At 41.9% G+C, this 18,484-nt stretch overlaps 1 protein-coding gene and 2 long non-coding RNA genes across 3 annotated transcripts in view; 2 read left to right on the top strand and 1 right to left on the bottom strand.

Moving 5' to 3' along the window:
* LOC146492682 (uncharacterized) overlaps window positions 1-18,484 on the top strand; it is a 147,754-nt gene that overhangs the window by 22,821 nt on the left and 106,449 nt on the right. The window lies entirely within an intron of this gene.
* The window catches only part of cacng7a (calcium channel, voltage-dependent, gamma subunit 7a), a 58,420-nt gene that overhangs the window by 28,639 nt on the left and 11,297 nt on the right, over window positions 1-18,484 (top strand). The window contains exons 4-6 of the mRNA XM_085148375.1: window positions 2,345-2,431; window positions 7,968-8,108; window positions 18,142-18,287. Coding sequence (XP_085004501.1) covers window positions 2,345-2,431; window positions 7,968-8,108; window positions 18,142-18,287 — 374 coding nt within the window. The remainder of the gene's footprint in view (window positions 1-2,344; window positions 2,432-7,967; window positions 8,109-18,141; window positions 18,288-18,484) is intronic.
* Window positions 10,471-15,832, bottom strand: LOC146492687 (uncharacterized). Its single transcript, XR_014871898.1, has 2 exons — window positions 14,423-15,832; window positions 10,471-14,055 (listed from the first exon to the last, which is right to left on the bottom strand). It is a non-coding gene; the product is annotated as an uncharacterized LOC146492687 (long non-coding RNA).

The raw sequence follows: 18,484 nt of genomic DNA, 5'->3' as shown, positions 1-18,484 counted from the left end.
ATGTGCATGTACAGCAGGCCACCCATTTTTTAATATGCTCGCCTTTATTTTATTGCATATTCATTTTATTTGTCAAAGTGTGGCTTTTGATCGATGTTTCGAGGATAAAATGCTAATGTTTGGTTTGAAATATACACACAACAGTGAAAAAAATATGGCAGCAATTCATGAAACGTGCAACCGAAAGGGAGAGCCTTATCTTTGCCATTCAGTCTAAGGCTCGCAGCTGCTACAGTTAAAGTTCACCTCGTCTGAGGGACAAACATTATTGAATTTGCTCTCTTAATCCAGCGGTCCCCAACCCCCGGGCCTCGGACCAGTACTGGTTCGTGAGTCATTTGGTACCGGGCCGCGAGAGTTGAGGCTCAGGTGTGAAATGTATGGTTTTCAGGGTTTTTATCGGTTTTCAGCGTTATTTTGTTATCGTTTTTATCGTTTACTCGGTTTTCCTGGGTCTTTTCACGTGTGTTATGAATACTAGTACTAGTATTATTTTACTAGTATTATTAATAGTATTATTTTATTGGTACCGGTACTAGTATTATTTTGTTGTATTTATCCGCGACGCCTAAATGGCCGGTCCATGAAAATATTGTCGGGCATAAACCGGTCCGTGGCGCAAAAAAGGTTGGAGACCGCTGCTCTTAATCCACCCTGAAGTTTTGCAAAAGAATCAGTCTTAAAATTAACGCTGAGCACTGCATCTGTTCCACGCTGCTTCCATAGACGGTTATGAATCGAAGTGAAACAGTTAAAATATATTGATTTCATGTTGCACAATGTTTACAATGAATTCACTTTTTTTCTTGGCACACTGGTTCAAATAAATGTTGCTCTGTCACATTTGTTGTGTTCAAGGCTTAAACAATGCATGACAGCTGCTAATGAAAACAGCATTAGCAGCCGTGCACACGGTAACCTTCATGTGCAACAAGGACCCGTGTCCCGACCGACTGCAGAAGAACAGAAGCTGAGTTAGACAACCTTTATCCCTTTTTCTCCAGACAAACGCTGGTACCCAATGTGGAGCATCAGAAAAAGAGGGCAGGAGAATAAATACACGTATATGTGTGTTGACTCAGCAGGGATAAAAGCTGAGCATCGTTATTTGATGCCAGAAAGCCGTGACACATTTTCCAGACATCTTTACCATAAATTGATGCAAAAATGTTCATTAAAAAATTCACCATAATGCAGGAAGATAGATACTGAGACCCACCACAAAGTCAGTGGCTTCTAAGTTGGAGCCAATGACATCAGTGGCTATTGGCGGGGCTTCACTGTGAGGTGCTGCAGCCCACAGATTTTTCCATTACAAAAATGACCCCCAGATAAGCTGTATAACACTCAGTCAGGAACAGAAGTATTAGAGACATTTTGAGTGATAGTTCGACCCTCGGTTGTACAAACATCACAAATATTTAACTATATTATGGGCATTAAACTCGTAAATAAGATCCAAACATGACATCAGCTGTTGGATGATGCCTAGCTAAAGACTATGCCCAAACCTAACTTCTTAAAATAAGCACAATATTTATTAGGAATGGGAGAAGAAGTCACCTTTTGACCCGAATGATAAAAATAGGTATTTTCACTCGTACACGCAAACAAACGCCAGCAGGCAGGACACCGAAACACAAATAGCTGTCCTTATTGCAGTAGCTGTCTCCGTCTTTCGGGTCATGATGGTGTTGCTCTGGGGAGGTGGCCATGTTTGTGTTTCCCTGTTGTCTGACGCCTGGTACAAAAGGTCAGAGGAGGGAAAACGCCAGTGGCATTTGGAAGAGAGCGTGTGGGTGAGAGAGGGGGGAGAGCTATCACATTTGTCTGCAGATTTGCGCGTCGTTTTCTGGTGTGTTTTCGTATACATACAGATGTCAGGTTTGCGCGTCGTGCATTGCGTGTGTGCGTCCGTGGCTACAGTTTGAGGTTAATCGTTGTGTCTGCATTCAGCTCCTCTCCCTCTCTGCTCAGACCTTGTTTTCTCCCGAACCTCCTGACCTCCATCTGTCTCTGCCTCTAATTCACTTTTTCTCTCCCTTCCCTTCTCTGCCTCCCCGTTTCTGCTTTTTTAAACGCATTTCTTTCGAGACGCCTCGCTTCTCTTTCACCTCTCGTTTTATTTGTCCTTTCTAAATCTCTTTGTCTCCACTGTCGCTCTGTCTCAGTCTGGCTGTCTGCCCTTTCTCTGGCTTTTTATAACCTCTTTGTTTGTTTATGCTGGTTTTATTTCTGCATGCGCATAATCCCACGATTGTTTGCCACCCAAACAAGTCCAACCGCGCTACCCGCTCGTGGCTTTCCTTTTTCTCGTTCACTTTTTTCTCCCCCCCCTCCCCAGGGTCCGAGAAGGGCAGATGTGTGGCATCGGAATATTTCACAGAGCCAGAGATAGAGATCACGACAGAAAACACAGCCAACATACTCAGTAAGTCACTTTCATGCACACACAGACTCTTATGTTTATTTGAAATTTCAAAGCTTTCACCTTCTTTTAAATCTGCATCTAGAGAAATCGTCTCTCGTAGGAAGACAGACCCACCAACATTTCTGTCTTCACATCTGTTTCACATCCGTCTATTATTACAGTTGTTTGCTGATTTGTCTTCTCAGTGCTAAATAGAGCTGTGACTCTATGAGTCACTCACCAACAGACACACAAAATACATGCATACATATCTTTTGTTGACTTAAATCTTCCTTACACGTGGTTTTTGTGATGCCTTGTGTGGGTTTGTAACATAAGAACAAAGGAAAGAGGAGAGCGTTGCTCTGATGACTGATCTGACAGGTGCTCTCTGGTGGCTCAGGTAGAAATAATAAAAAAAAAACACTGGAAGATATTATGTGGGGCAATTATGAAAATGGGAAAACTGAAGGATCTTGTCTTTGTTCCCAAAATGTACGGCAATATGTCTGTGAAGGTTCTCAGTCATCCAGGTCATCGTAGTCAAAGGAGCTTGCAAAGAAAAGCGTCTGGACTTCTTTAAGTTACTTTAACTTACTTTGTCCCTCTGTGGGGGGAAACTCCCACTAGGTTTATATCTGGGACTCTCCACCATTTGACCTTAGAACTGAAGAAGCTTCTCGGATGAAGGTGAAACGTCTTCAAGCAACTTAAAGAAGTCCAGACACTTTTCTTTGCAAGCTCCTTTGATCTTGTCTTTGATTAAACAGAATGGTTAATTACCATTAAAACATTAAAAACTTCTCCTAAAGACAGAACATCTATTTGTGCAACATATGGAGTATATATGTGTGGAAGAAAATGTTTATACATGTGATTTACAGATCAGAAGGTCAGAAGTTGTTTCTAAAGGCTCACATGTTGCTTACAGTTCAGGGTATTACGTGAAGTTTAATACAGTTTTTGGTTTTGCTACATTAGATCATTGCATGTCTCCACCACTACATCAATTTCAAGAGATTTATATAACAATAATATTACAATTTATTCATGTTAAGGGGCGATCGTGGCTCAAGAGTTGGGAGTTCGTCTTGTAATCGGAAGGTTGCCGGTTCGAGCCCCGGCTTGGACAGTCTCGGTCGTTGTGTCCTTGGGCAAGACACTTCACCCGTTGCCTACTGGTGGTGGTCAGAGGGCCCGGTGGCGCCAGTGTCCGGCAGCCTCGCCTCTGTCAGTGCGCCGCAGGGCGGCTGTGGCTACAATGTAGCTGCCATCACCAGTGTGTGAATGTGTGTGTGAATGGTTGTGTAAAGCGCTTTGGGGTCCTTAGGGACTAGCAAAGTGCTATATAAATACAGGCCATTTACCATGTCACATGTCAAACATTGGTTACAAAGTGCTTTACAAAACACAAAAGAGTTCACACTCAGGGTGACAACCCCACGATGTGTTTAACAAACAGAGTTAAAACAGCAACAACAAATACAAATGTTAAAATAGAAAAGTTAAATAAACACTGAATAATACACCAATAAATAAATTAATAAATTACTTAATATAAATTATATATAGTACAAGAGATTTCTAATGTCAATGGATATTTTTTTAATAATAATAATGATACATTTTATTTCAAAGCGCCTTTCAAAACACTCAAGGTCGCTGTACACAGTAGAATAAAAGCAACATAAAAGCAAGAAGTTTACAGAATGATAAAAGCATAAGACATAAACAAATAAAATAGGAGAGTGGAGAGGTTATGTGGGATAAGCTATTTTGTACAAGTGGGTTTTGAGTTTGGACTTAAAGAGAGAGAAGGAAGAGATGTTTCTTAAATCAGGATTTAGGGAATTCCAGAGTCGTGGAGCAGAGCAGCTGAAAGCCCGGCTCCCCGTGGTTGCAAGACGGGGGGAAGGGACGGAGAGTGAAAGGGAAGAAGAAGATCTGAGACAATGAGATGGGCAGAGAGATATGGAGGAGAGATGATGAATAGCCTTAAATGTGCACAAGAGTATTTTGAAATTGATGCGATATTTGACCAATGAAGCTGCTGCAGGACAGGAGTGATGTGGTGGGCAGAAGGGGTCCTGGAGATGATACGAGCAGCAGAGTTCTGGACGCGTTGGAGCTTGTGGGTGGATTTTTGAGTAAGACCAAAAAGAAGTGAATTACAATAATCAATCCAGGAAGTAACAAGGCTGTGGACAAGAATGGCAGCGGCATGTGGGGGGAGAAAAGGACGGAGACGATTAATGTTGCGCAATTGAAAATATGCAGACTGAGTAACATTGTTAATGTGTTAAATAACGATTAAAACAGAGCAATGACCAGCTTCTCTGCCAGGTCACTTCGACTTTGGGTTTCAGTCATTACGCAGGACTATACACAGAACTGTGCGACTGCTTTGGAGAGGAGGTGAGGTTAGCACACTGCCTGTCTGGATAAAGACTTCAAAACTTGATGGTTTCAAACACAAAGTGCCTTCTTTAATGAGCTGAAGGAACGGTTAGACCAGTCTGACCTGAGAAACAAAGGCAGTGGCTCAAGTCGTGAGGCCTGAGTAAATCTGTAATGGATGCCAGTGTGGCCTTGTAAAAATAGGATGTGGGATGAAATGTGGTCCTGTCTCTTTGAATTTGTGAAAACTCTGGCAGCTGAATTTTCAACAAGCTGGAGGCAGGAAATGGTCTTTTAACTCAGGCTTGTGTACAGAGTATTACAACAGTCCAAAAGTAATGAGAGTATTAAAAATGAATCAATTTTACATGATTTCTTAGTTGGAGGAACCATGGCTGTCCTACATTACCGGTGTATAGGTGTAACCTGTGTTAGCTCTGTATATAAGATCACCCAAACACTGAAAATTCACATTTCACTCATGATTTTTCTTCTACTCACAGACAAAAGATGCACAGCTTTCAGTTTTCCCTTCCTTCAAATATCTGTTCCATGTAGGTTACTGATGCCTTGAGGCGACTTTTGTTGTGATTTGGCGCTATATAAATAAAATTGAATTGAATTGAATTGAATTGAATTGAATTGAATTGATGTCTAAGAAATGGAAGCATCTGGTGCAAGATCTAATGAAAACAGTCTCGTCCATTTCAGCAGAAAGAAGATTGGTGCACTCTTTAGTTTTCTGTTTGGTGGCACAGCTGAGCATTAGGCTGCACTGATTCAGATGCCACTGATGAGCAAGTGCCAAACCATTTCCATGCAGACATGCTCCAGGCATGTCTGCATGTCTGCTAACATGATTTTTGTTAACTCAAACATTTTGTAGGACTTCATAAATTAAGCCAATTATGCCATTTTTGTTTTTTAAATCAAATGTTGCTAACAAAATAACCTATGAAGCAACATTATTATTTGAAAAAAAAAAAACTATTTCAGAGTTCACCATTTCTTTTTTTTCCTTTTGTCTTTGAGCTGTTTTAATGATTCAAGATGTTGACACTGTGAACTGGCCCTCTGCAGTTTGCTCTTTGAAGTAAAGCACACACTCAGTGTTGTTAAAGACACCAGGGGGAAGACGCGTGCGCCGCTTAATGCTAGATAAATGTCCTCAGGTACATGCACAAGTCATAACACTGCAGCGGCTCAGTCGGAGAGGTTACTGAATAAATCATAGACGTGAGCGAGCTCCGGCAGACTTCTGGTTCCTGCGCTTACTTGAAGATTTCTGACAACACAAAAAGACAAAGTGGTATCTGAACTGTTCAGTACAGTCGAAGTAATTCTTGTTCTTGTAAATAAAAGGGGATACACAGTCTCGTCCTAATGAACTGGCTCTCCTATGTTGTGTCTCCAGTAGGTATCAGTCTTAATACCCCTCACTGCATTGCATTGCATACATAATGTTGTTCAGCTTGTGTTTAGTTGTTTTGTCCTTGAGATTAACTCGTTGTGGCCTGGCTCTGCTCAGTCGGGATGTTGTGCATGAGAAAAATTCTTTGCACGTCTTTACTTCACGCCTTCATTCACGTGACCCTTGGTGACTCACGTGGTGTTGACATCTCTCAGGACCACCTGCAAGGTGACAACGCCACAATGAGTTCAGTACTCGGAACTCGCCATCAGTTTTTAGAACTGCCAAAGCTTTTCAGATGAGAGGTGACACATCTTCATGATCGTAAAAGAAGGTCCAACTCAAGTGCTTATGAGTACCGTGAAGTAGATGACTAAGAGCTTACACAGACCAACCACAATAAAGCTGAGGCTATATAAAATAAAAGGCAGTTGGAAATAATATTACATACAACAACCAGTATGATGTTAAATATATTTATCTATCTGTTAATGGTTTGATAGTTTTATGGTGAAATGGTGTGCTACAGTTTGCTACACCTGTGTGGTTACAGTGGCCATCGGGGCAGATTTTCCACTTTTCCCACGACTAAAGAAAACACAGACTTTGTAAAAATAGATGTAACAACATGATGCACCTTAAATCATTTAAAATACACAAAACAACCCAAACACAAAGTGTTACGACTGTGGTCGTATTTATATGTAAATTTGAGTGCTCCTCCGTGATTGGTGCATCCAGGGTGGATGGCTCGCACCGATTGGCTAAGGACCGGGAGGCAGCGTATAAGAAGAGACCGCCATGGACTGCCATGTCATTCATCCTCGGCAGACCGTTCACTGTGTCACTATGTTACTATGTTGGTTAATGTAAGAGCACGTAGGGGTGGACCGCCTTTTTGTTTCATCAGTTTTCTCCTGTTTTTGTTAGGCAGGGAGGAAAGTGATTGTCGTTTGGTTTAGTTCTTTTGAGTAGGTAAGTTGTGTTTATTCCTGAGATAGGCTACCTTTTGTTTGTTGTTTTGGCCTTGGGTTCACCCTGAAGTTATGATATGCTCCCTTCCTTTGTTTAACTGCACTCATTGTAAATAAATCACTGTCACAAAATATTAAGTGTGTGACGTGCTGCTTGGGGTTGGACGGGGATGGATCACCCTTTATGTTGTGGTCTGGCCGCGCCGAGACGGGCCAAAACACAAAGTCACAACGTTGTTATTATGTGCAGCAACATGACATCAGATTTTTGGGCTTTAAAACTATTTAGAACTTTAGAACTATTTTGGGCCTTCTCTCACCCCAACCAATCACAGCAGATGGCCCCGCCCCTCCCTGAGCCTGGTTCTGCTGGAGGTTTCTTCCTGTTAAAAGGGAGTTTTTCCTTCCCACTGTCGCCAAAGTGCTGCTCATAGGGGGTCATATGATTGTTGGGTTTTTCTCTGTATCTATGAAGCGCCTTGAGGCGACTTTTGTTGTGATTTGGCGCTATATAAATAAAATTGAATTGAATTGAATTGAATAGAAAAATATTCTGCACAGTATGAAAAAATCCACTTTATCGACTTCATGTGTCGTAGTTAATTTGCCTGAAGCTTTATTCTTAATTCAGGAAATAATTTGGTAACATTTTAAATTATTCTTGATTAATGTAACCATTTCTGAAGGCTTAAACTTTTATGAGTTTGAAGTTTTCCTCGTTTTTATTCGTGTCACACACTCCTTCTTCTACTAATCCTCCCTTTTTTTTCTTCAGAAATGGTCCGGACCGCCACTCCCTTCCCCATGGTCTCCCTGCTCTTTGTCTTCACCGCCTTTGTAATCAGCAATATCGGGCACATTCGGCCGCAGCGCACCATCCTCGCCTTCGTTTCTGGCATCTTCTTCATTCTGTCAGGTAAAGTTAATCTGAACCGAAAGTGCGAGCGGGATAAATAAAATATCCTCAGCCCGCGCACACTAACTGTTGTTTACTCATGGAAACGATCAAAACCTCACAGAACTCACGCAACACAACTACACTTTTCTTGTCACAGTTTGTTTCCTGATTTTCCAATTATTCTGCTGTTTTTTTCGGTCACTGCGGAGCTGCCTCGGAGACAAACATAAGCACACAGCTGTCATAAAATCTGTGGACGGAGGGTCTGCAGAGAGAAAACACATTCTCTGGTTATACAAGAAACACAAAATCAAATGTTCTCATTGTATTGATGCCAAGAAATAAAAGTGAGCTCCATCAAATTACTGGAACATATGCACATCCTGAGGACATTTCAGCCGCCAGGCACTCTCAGGGGTTTATGATCAGGTGATTAAATCCAACTGTGAACTCTCATCAACTGCTTGCAGGTCAGTCTCTCCTTGCCTCGCTTTAAATTGCAGGCTTTACAGTCGGTGATGGTGGAAGATTTAAAGCTCGTCGCAGTGCTACAGATAAAAAGGCTTTAGCAAAAGCTTTGTAGTCTATTAGGGATTATAGTGGTCGAGGTTATAGTTTCTATAATAGCATTTTTAACTTATTGTCCTTAGAGTTAGTTGGATTTTAGTTAGAAATCTCTTCTCTTTCTTGTTGTGCTGTAGCATAACAGTTGTGAACACCTAAGCCTTGAAGGTGTCAAACTCCTCTTTCACCTGTCTGCTTAGATAAGATGTTACATAGTAACCAGGCAGCAGAAGAGAAGTGCACTTGTTAAAAGTCAACATTCCTAAAGGTTAATAAAAGAGACGGTTCGGTGGATGGAAGATTCAGTCTGCAGCTCTTCTAAGTGTTTCCCAGCTGACAGCTTGTCAGGCCATACCTTGTTCTTGCTGCTGGCTGAACAGCGAATGGGGCTTAATTCCAAATAATTGCTCTCCGCTGGAGGAGCTACAGGGCAGCAGTGATTTGAGGTCTTGCTGTGGGCTTTTGGTAAAAACTTTCAACATAAGTCAAGCCATCTGGAAAGTAGCTTTAGTACATTTTGACGTTTCAATCAGAAATTCAGTAATGAGGAGGTCGGTTTTATTCGGGATGACACATTTGGGGGTCTGAGCCAAAACGCTCTCATTATCTCACTGCAGTAAGTGGACTGGACATCAACTTCCAATGCAGTCGAATTCTATCGCAGTGGAAAGTTACGAGGTGGAACTGTTTTGTGTGGTTGATCACGCTTGGTGACCCGTATGGTGCTTTTAAAAAACGAGATTTACTTTATCTGTAACACTCGCCCAAATTATATTATGCGGCTTAAAGTGTGCAGACAACCCTGACTAGATATATTTGGCCCGGAGGCATTTATCACGGGCTCATCTCCAGCAAAACATAGTTTTAAACAGCAGCATTTTTGAATGTATTTCAACATGACAGTGCCTTTTATCGTGCCGCCAAAGAAGAGGTTTTCCCTACTTTCGTGCAGAGGAACCTGCACAAAGACCTGACTTAAAGCTCATCTTCCTTTGGGATGAACTTAAATGTTAACTGCGAGCCCGGTCCCTTTACCTCTTATCAGCACCGGAGCTCACTAATGCCTCTTTCAACTAAACTGGAGCAAATCCTTGCAGCCAACCAAAGAGAAATTGTCATAGTGACAACTTAATGTCCACAGCTTTGGAGAGACGTGTTCACCAATGGAAATGGATTCAATGGTGTTGGAGCCAAGTCCAGGCCAATATTTTACTCAGTTACATCGTGCCATATTTAAGTATTTGTCTCAATCTTTAAGTTTCTATTATAATCTTGATCATTTTATGTTATAATGTAATCGGCTGTGCTCCATAAATTAATCCTGCTTTGTTAGTCTGTTGTTGTTGTAAAGGGTTGATAGATGTTGTAAAGGGGGTGTGTATTTGGCCCGCATGCGGAGGGGTGTGGGTGAAAGGTTAGGTAAGCAAGCAGGACGTGGAGCAACAGTTTTCTGACCGTCGCCGTTTTAATGTTATTTTTTGGTGTAACATAAAGGGAATGTAAACGGAGCTCCCACCAGAGGCATTCGTTTTGTACCTTTTAATTTGTATGGAGAATAAATGTTTTGCCCCTTTTTTCCTTCGCCTCGTTTTTGCTACCGGAAGGCATCCGAGCGACTTAACAAGAGCACGAGTCAGAAACTTTACGTCCTGCAGAAACGGCAAAGAAGGACCGAAGGTTGCCGCTATAAGTGGTAGTTGTTTACACATCTTTCTCAGGTGGTAACATACTTTATACCCAGAGACTGTATCGTGCTGCAGCAGCATCAATGAAAATGTGTTATGAAAGAGATTTGTCTTTGGACTCTTTGACCACGTTTTAGTTTACTGGCTCAACAACACCTAAAAACCCCATTCAGCAATAATAGGTAACAATCCTTCTTTGTTGACTCAGGTTTGTTGCTTCAGTCTCTGTGCACAGAAACACACATTAAATGTGTTGTTTCACTTCTTTTAAGGAGCGACTGCCTGCTTCAGTCAGACGTTATCAGAAGATAGGCGATAGCAGGCAAAAGTCAAGATAGATACTGCAAAATAGCCAAGAGAGCATCTGTCAGAAAACTGTGAAATAAAAGCAGCATATGCACTCGGTGCACTCTCAGTGCTGCTGTTTATGTCGAATGTGACAGCTGCACATTAGAGCCCTGCAAATGTAAAATTGGTACATCTGTGCATTCAGTTCAGATGCTTCCCGCAGCCTGATAAGAGAGCACATTAGTGTTTGTTCGAGCAGTGTCACATTTTCCTTTATGATTTTAGTTTTTCTTTACCAGTTAATCTATTTCTCACTTAGAGCATCTTGTAAAAGACTGAGTGAGACTGTGACATTGATTTTAAATTTGCTGTAAACTCATAAAATACTGCAGACCACGTTATTTGCTTCTACGGTGACCTAAAGAGTAATCACAGTAAAAATAAAACCACCTTTGTTAGACTAAAATCTCACTTTAAGCTCTAAATATGCACATGCAAGTACCGCTATGAATATCTGTAAATGATTTACACTGAGCAGTGGTCGGTATTCCTAATGTGTTAAAACGAAGCACTGAGAAAACACGTAGGAGGAAAAATTCAATCTATTAAAAACAAACGTGGATCGACAGTATGAAGGACAGAGCTGCTTTGTCCGAGGGTCCAGCAGGATTTTGTTTTAATGAGCTTAGCGTCTCAGTTGTGCTTTAAGAGTCAGCGCAGCCAACGAGGTGACATCACCTCCTCGTGTCGCTGCAGGAAGGCCGGGTGACGTTTTTGCTCAGGTTCCTCGGATGGTCCATTAGTCGCTGAGATTTAGTTTTGCTTGAAGTCGCTCTCTCTCTTACTATGAGCCGATACGATGACATCACCTTCCTGTTTCTCTTTCCTTTTTTTATTATTTCGTGCATGAGGGAGCTTCACCTCGCAGATGCCAGCTTAGCATGGTGGAGTGCTGACTGGACACATGATGTCATAGGAATGCCGCCAAGCCGAGGAGGAACACGTTTATGCATCGACACGAGTCAAACACACAAATCTGTGCATGAAACACATATTACCAAACACCAAATATGTGTACGTACACGTGATAGAATTTGCATTTTTTTTGTTTTTTTATATATATGTTTTCATTATTTTACCTTTTATAAATATAAATCATGTGTTACCACCCAGTGTGTCCGTGGGTGGGTACAGTGGACACCCAAGTCTGTGAATGTGATAACTCGGTGACATAGGATTTTCAAATTCACCCCATAGGTGCATTTACTAAAAGCGTCTGATGAGTTCCCGTGACCTTGACCTTTATTTAGGTCAATAAAGGAGGGCATGCTTTAGGCACGCCTTGTGATCGATGAGTGATGACCAGATGAGCTTGTATATCTTTGGATTTTCAGCCCTTTTCATGTTTGTCGCTGATCTTGTTTCAAAAAGCGAAGTGAAAATAAAGCAAATCTTCAAACATTAAGGCTTCATAAAATAATGGGTGCTGTGACACCTCTATTTTATATAAACTACACCTGCATGCATGTCGTCCGTCACCGCATCTCGTAACTACCTTCGGTCTTCTATTCTAACTCGCTTTTCCACATCCTTCTCCCAGTATACCCAGTATCTGTCCTCTCCATGTGTCCAAGCTAATTAAACAACACCTCTCCTTTCCGTCCTTGTCACTCCCAATGCAAGTCTCAGGATCTATAGCTGCCTCTATCTTTTCCTCAGCTGCACATTTCTAAGCCGTAACTGGTCTCATGAGCATCTCGTCGATGCCACGTTTCATTAAGACTGAAACTCTATAATTATGTGGTCTTTAAATGGGAATTTGAAGTCTACTAATGAAAAAAAGCAAAAAAGAAAACAAAAGGTTTATTAAGAGCATCTGAAAGAAGTCAGTTTTTATATTTTTTATTCTTTTTTTTAGTTTTACATTTGTTTGTTTGGAAAACAGACTCAGAATAAACCCCGACAGCCTCTTTTCACCTTTGCTGAAGTTCTGTCGCTTAAAAAAAGAAAAATCGACAACAATTGTTGGGGCTTCTTTTGAGAAGTCGAAGATTTCTGTCCTGTTGTTCACGGCTGAAAGCGTCAGGCGAGAAATCGATGGCTGATGATTGCCAGCTTCACTTCTGAACAGCAAATCGACGACACTTAAGCTCACTTCTATTGTGCGCTGTTCTCTTGTCGTTCGCCATAAAAGAGCATGCTCCACATATCAGTGAGAATGACATCACGCGGCTGCAGAAAATCAGCATGTGTGTGTTTGTCTTGGGAAAACTTGCCATCAGTCACAAAGCAGCCTGAGGTTATAACATGGTGACTGTGTACCAGCTGTTTCCTCTGTTGTCTCCTGTCTGTCCTTCCTCCAGTCATTTTCTCCCCTCTCTGCTGTTTCTCCGCCTCCTCTCCAACGAATGTGTGTGTGCTCACTCGTGTGTGTTCATGGGTCCTAGCACCACATGTCTGGGAGGCTTTTACTGAGATGTGCATTCTGTTCACAACACTGCCATCTGATGGCCAAACGAAGGAAATACAGTGCTCAGACTAATCTCCTTCGTTTCCCACTAATAGTAAAATATGCTGTATTTATGCTGTAAATACAGCATATGATAACAATTTTCTTTTTGATATGCTCTGACTTTTCTGTAGGTGGGATGCTTTCAACACCCAGTCAGTCATTTTTTGTTCAGTCACCTGAATCATGCACCCTGTTGTCTTTTGTTTGATGTTTCTTGTCAACTTTTATCTTTTCTTGGGGGCTATGAAATTGAAAGGTCAATTACTATTTTGTATCCTAGATATTAGTCTGTTACACAAATAAAAAGTATCTAGTCAGGAGTCGTGCTTGACCAGCGCTGGTTGCATCTATTGATTGATAAATAAATCTGTGGTGGGGGTGTGGTCCCTGGCTCAGCTGCAGGGGAGGAGTGAGGCAGTGCCAAGGAGGCTGGAGGGACAGGTGTCGGGGATTTCACTAACGAGGCTTCTCCCTTTACATAGGCTGTGTCCCAATTTAGGGTCTGCAGCCTTAAAGTACGCAGCCTCAACGATCCTCAAGGGCCGCGTACTTAAAGACCGCTAAGGCCGGAAGTGCGAGGCTTGTGAAATGGGACGGTCTAGCCTCCGTTGCGCTGCCCAGGTTGCCTAGCAACCATGATGCTAACAGCTGGAAACGTTTCATACAGCTTTGTTTGACAGAAATGAAGGAGAAAATCTTTTGTTCATTTGTTTGTTTGTTTCTACATGAGCTTTGATCATTCTCTGATTAAGCTCAGCTATTGAACGGCGTATATTTTAAAGTAAAGGCTTTAAAACCAAGTTAGTACAAACGTCACTAATGTCACATAACTTTGCCGACATGTGGCCAACAGTAATGTTTTAATGTTCTTCGTTAGTAAACATTTGCACATAAATAAGTGACATAATATTCAGTACTTACTGATATTATGTCACTTACTCTTGAGCCACGATCGCCCCCGGTGGTGATCGTGGCTCAAGAGTTGGGAGTTTGCCTTGTAATCAGAAGGTTGCCGGTTCGAGCCCCGGCTTGGACAGTTTCTGCCGTTGTGTCCTTGGGCAAGACACTTCACCCGTTGCCTACTGGTGGTGGTCAGAGGGCCCGGTGGCGCCAGTGTCCGGCAGCCTCGCCTCTGTCAGTGCGCCCCAGGGTGGCTGTGGCTACAATGTAGCTGCCATCACCAGTGTGTAAATGTGTGTGTGAATGGGTGGATGACTGGATATGTAAAGCGCTTTGGGGTCCTTAGGGACTAGTAAAGCGCTATATAAATACAGGCCATTTACCATACTTAAAGTTTACTCTTCGGGCGCCCCTCATCCGCCGTTTTTTTCCGGCAAAATTATCCACACCCACCGCCGCGCTATGCATTCTGGGATATGTTGGGCTACGAAGTCTACACCGCCACGTCCTTAAAATTCAGGGAAATGAAGGACGCATTTTGAGCAGCCTTTGAATTGGGACAGCCTTCGTCGTGTCGCTGTGACGTAATCGGCCTTAAAATGCGGCCTTTAAGGCTGCAGACCCTGAATTGGGATACAGTCATAGTGAAGCTGGAGAGCTGGAGGAAGTTGTGTGTGTGAGAGCAGCTGAAAAGCTAAAGTGGGTGTTGAACCTGTATTTGTCGAGCATTTTTGTGCGATTTGCAATAAACACTCCTCAAATTGTTGCAGTCTGTTGGGTCAATCGCTACAATGTCCCTAAATAATATTGTCTTCACTGTCTCAATCATCAACATAGGGGAAAACAATGATAGGATAATTCATGACAACATGTTGTGCAGCTGTGTCCGACACACATTTACATTTTTAAGGAGGAGCACAGCAGATGTGCTGAGCTACAGAGTCTCTGTGACATGTCAGTGTAGCAGCCTAAATATGGCTTAACACATTTTTGGAAGCTCCATGTAGGCTAGTGTTTATATATATACTTATTTATTTCAGTGTTATGTAGCACAGTCTATGAGATGAATCCACCAGCGACGCTTTTAAGAGAAAATGAGCTGTAAGGTGATTTTAAGTGGAAGCATCTGCATCATTTGCTGCGTTTGGAATGAGAGGGTTTCACTGTTGAAGGATTTTGCAGGTCAGTTGCTGTGGTTCGTCTGTCGACAGGGGAGGAACTGACGCACTCCTAATGAGGCTTCGCTTCTCCCATACGAAGTGTGTTTGTGGGATTGTGTTCTTGTTTATCTCTGTTTGCCACGGCACAGCTTGTTTCTCAGCCTATTTACAGTACAAGCAGGACACATTATCATTAGCTATTCCAGCTACAAAGTGCACACAAATACACACACGCACAAACACGAAGAAAGGCCCATTCAGATGGGATTAGTATTTCAGGGTAACCGGGGAGTGCAGCATTAGCCTCGCCCCTCCTGATTTACTGGTTATTTGTAGTTTGGAGGTTTTTAAACATTTATGAGGGATAGAGAACTAAATGTCATAAGCTGCTCGTTTCTTTTTGCTCTTGTGTTTAACATGAAACTGTTTTGACTCAAAAATGATACACTTTGCACATTTAGATGAGTATATAGTGGTGTCTTATAGTATGTTACGCCCTGTCCAAAACATTGGTATGTACAGTTGTTTGTCTTACTGTGTTTACAGTGACAGTCCATTATTTTAGTTGTCAGAATAAACTCATCTTAACCTCTTGGCTACATTAATTTCCAGAAGCCCTAAAAGGTGACAGTAAAAAAGATTGTGTTCCTTGTTCTCTCACAGAGGAGCTGTTATCATTTTTGAGTCCTTGTGGTCACTTTTTATTACAAAAAACAGACGTATGTGTTTAGATATGTCATTTAATCCATTTATACTTTTAATTCCTAACTATTCTCCACAGTGGAGATGAGCTAATGAATCCACTGTAGGACCACGACTGCTTCAAAAACTGTGTGTAAAATGAACTAATACTAGAATGCAATGATTTGCGAATACATTGAACCCCATATTTAATTGAAAAGAGTAACTTAAAATGTGTAGATGCCATAGGATTGTTTATACATGTTGAGCACATCACACCCCGTGTCTCAAACAGAGGCTATCTAAACTTTAACCTCCTAGGACCTGGCGTCCACATATGTGGACATCACATTTTGGGTTATTTAGACCAAAATACTCAATTTTGCTGATATCCACTTACGAGGACGTTATACTGCTACTGTTCTATCAAAATTTAAACGAATATCCTCATATGTGGCTCTGATTTTTCATAAAAACAAAAATAAGGTAAAAACATTCATTGGGCCCCAATGTGTCCAAATATCAAAGAGATATTAAAAATGCATGCCGTGGAAGAGTTCGGGTCTTAGGAGGTTAAAGACTAACAGTAGATGGTGTCATGGCTCTGGGTCTGTAAATTCTGGTTTCAGTTAGAATTCTTTGATGTCGTTTGCTTCATGGTTCTGTTTCCTTGCCTCTCCTGTGTCCACATTTCATATGTAGTCTGTCATGTCTTGTTTCCTGTTTTCTTTCACGGTCTCACATCCTGTGTTTCACATCTGTATTCAGTTTTGCTTCCTCCCTGTCTCATTTTGTCTGATTACTTCCAGCTGTGTTTCCCTGCTGTTTCCCATCCCCTCGTTATCCTCTGTGTATTTAGTCCTCTGTCTTCCTCTGCCAGTTGTTGCATGTTCCACATTGCTGCGCGTCCTTCTTGTGGTCCTTGGTCTCCCTGGTGTTCTTAGGCTACGTTCACACTGCAGGCGAAAGCGCATCAAATCTGACTTCTTTGACCCTATGCGAACCATATCCGATCATGCTATGACAGTGTGAACGGCGCAAATCCGATATTTTCAAATCCGATCTGGGTCACTTTCGTATGTGGTTCTGAATCCGATACATATCCGATGTTTTAGAAAGCGACTGCTGTTTGAACGGTCACGTCGCATTAAATCCGTCTTTTATGTCACTGACACAAGACAGACGCCAATTATCAGCGCCGGAGAAGACATCATGAACGCTTCCTGGCCATCCAGCGTAGATGTTAGTGAAACTGTTGGGAAGACAACGTTGGAGAAACGTGAACATTTTATTTGTACTGTATAATCTGCAGATTCTGACAGAAATCTGCAACAATCCTTTGAAGCAGCGCTCCTCTAAAACAGCAATAAGGATCATTATTAGGTTATTTACATTATTATGTAAATAACAAAATAACTTAAAGCAAAAATTGGGAAACGTAAAGTCCGAAGTCTTTATATTAAGGTCATCAGTCAAACAATACTGTTGCTCTGGGTCTAAACAGAGCGCGTTGTGTGTGACGTCTTCTTTTGCGCATGCGGCCGCTTTGAGCGTTCACACTAGAGCGCGTTTGCTGTCGCATTTTATTTGTAGTGTGAACGAGCAGACGAAAAAATCTGATTTGATCAAAAAATCAGAATTGAGCATCAAGACCTGCAGTGTGAACGTAGCCATAGTTAGTTCCTAGCTTCCCCGTCCTTTGGTTCCAGTTTAGATTATGTTTTCTTAGTTTGTATTTTTTTAGTTTTTCTACAGTGCAATAAATCTGCCTCTCTTACTCAATCCCTTTGAGTTTGCAGATATAAGCTATATGTTAGAAAAGCAAATAAAACCTAAACACTGTCAAATAATAATCCATGTTTTTGAGATTCTGAAAAATAAAACACCTTCTGTGTTTACTAAAGGGTCTGCACAGTACCAGCATCTAACTGCAGCCTACTCAAATGTGATGACAAGCAGACTGCAAACAAAAACCAGAAAGCTTTTTGTAACTTAAATCGTGTCCCTTTCATTCGACTTCTGCATATTCATGTGCAGATATGTGTTTATAGAGGTTACCAGCCTGCAGGAATACCCTGTTCCCGAGGGAGTTCCAGCGCCTGCTCTGGGGAAAGCAGATGGCTCAGAATAACATCCAACACTTGACTCATCTTCTGATGTTATATTTTACTTATGCAAGGAGACGTGGATACGCTATATTATCATACAGCATCTATTTTTCTCACTGTGTGATTACCATATGTGTGTATTTGCTCTTGCAGGTCTTAGTCTGGTGGTGGGTCTGGTTTTGTACATCTCCAGTATTAACGATGAGGTGATGAACCGACCTCGAGAGCCTGAGCAGTTCTTCCACTATCACTACGGCTGGTCCTTTGCCTTTGCCGCCTCCTCCTTCCTCCTCAAAGAGGTGATTGAAGCACGCTAATACGCACCGCCACACGCATTCACAAACAGTTAATCAAGCACGAACACGCACGGCTGCTGCACAGACAAACATGTGAGCGATCGCATGCTGAAGGGAAAACTCACACGCTGCAGATGTGCTCGGGCGCAGCGAGAAGTTCCCAGTGACACGAACATGTGCTGCTGCTCAACATTTATAAG

This window comes from Neolamprologus multifasciatus, chromosome 22, assembly GCF_963576455.1.
Source record: "Neolamprologus multifasciatus chromosome 22, fNeoMul1.2, whole genome shotgun sequence".
Classification (NCBI taxonomy): domain Eukaryota; kingdom Metazoa; phylum Chordata; class Actinopteri; order Cichliformes; family Cichlidae; genus Neolamprologus; species Neolamprologus multifasciatus.
Note: the sequence above shows the minus strand (reverse complement) of the source record. Positions and strands in the feature narration are given on the sequence as shown.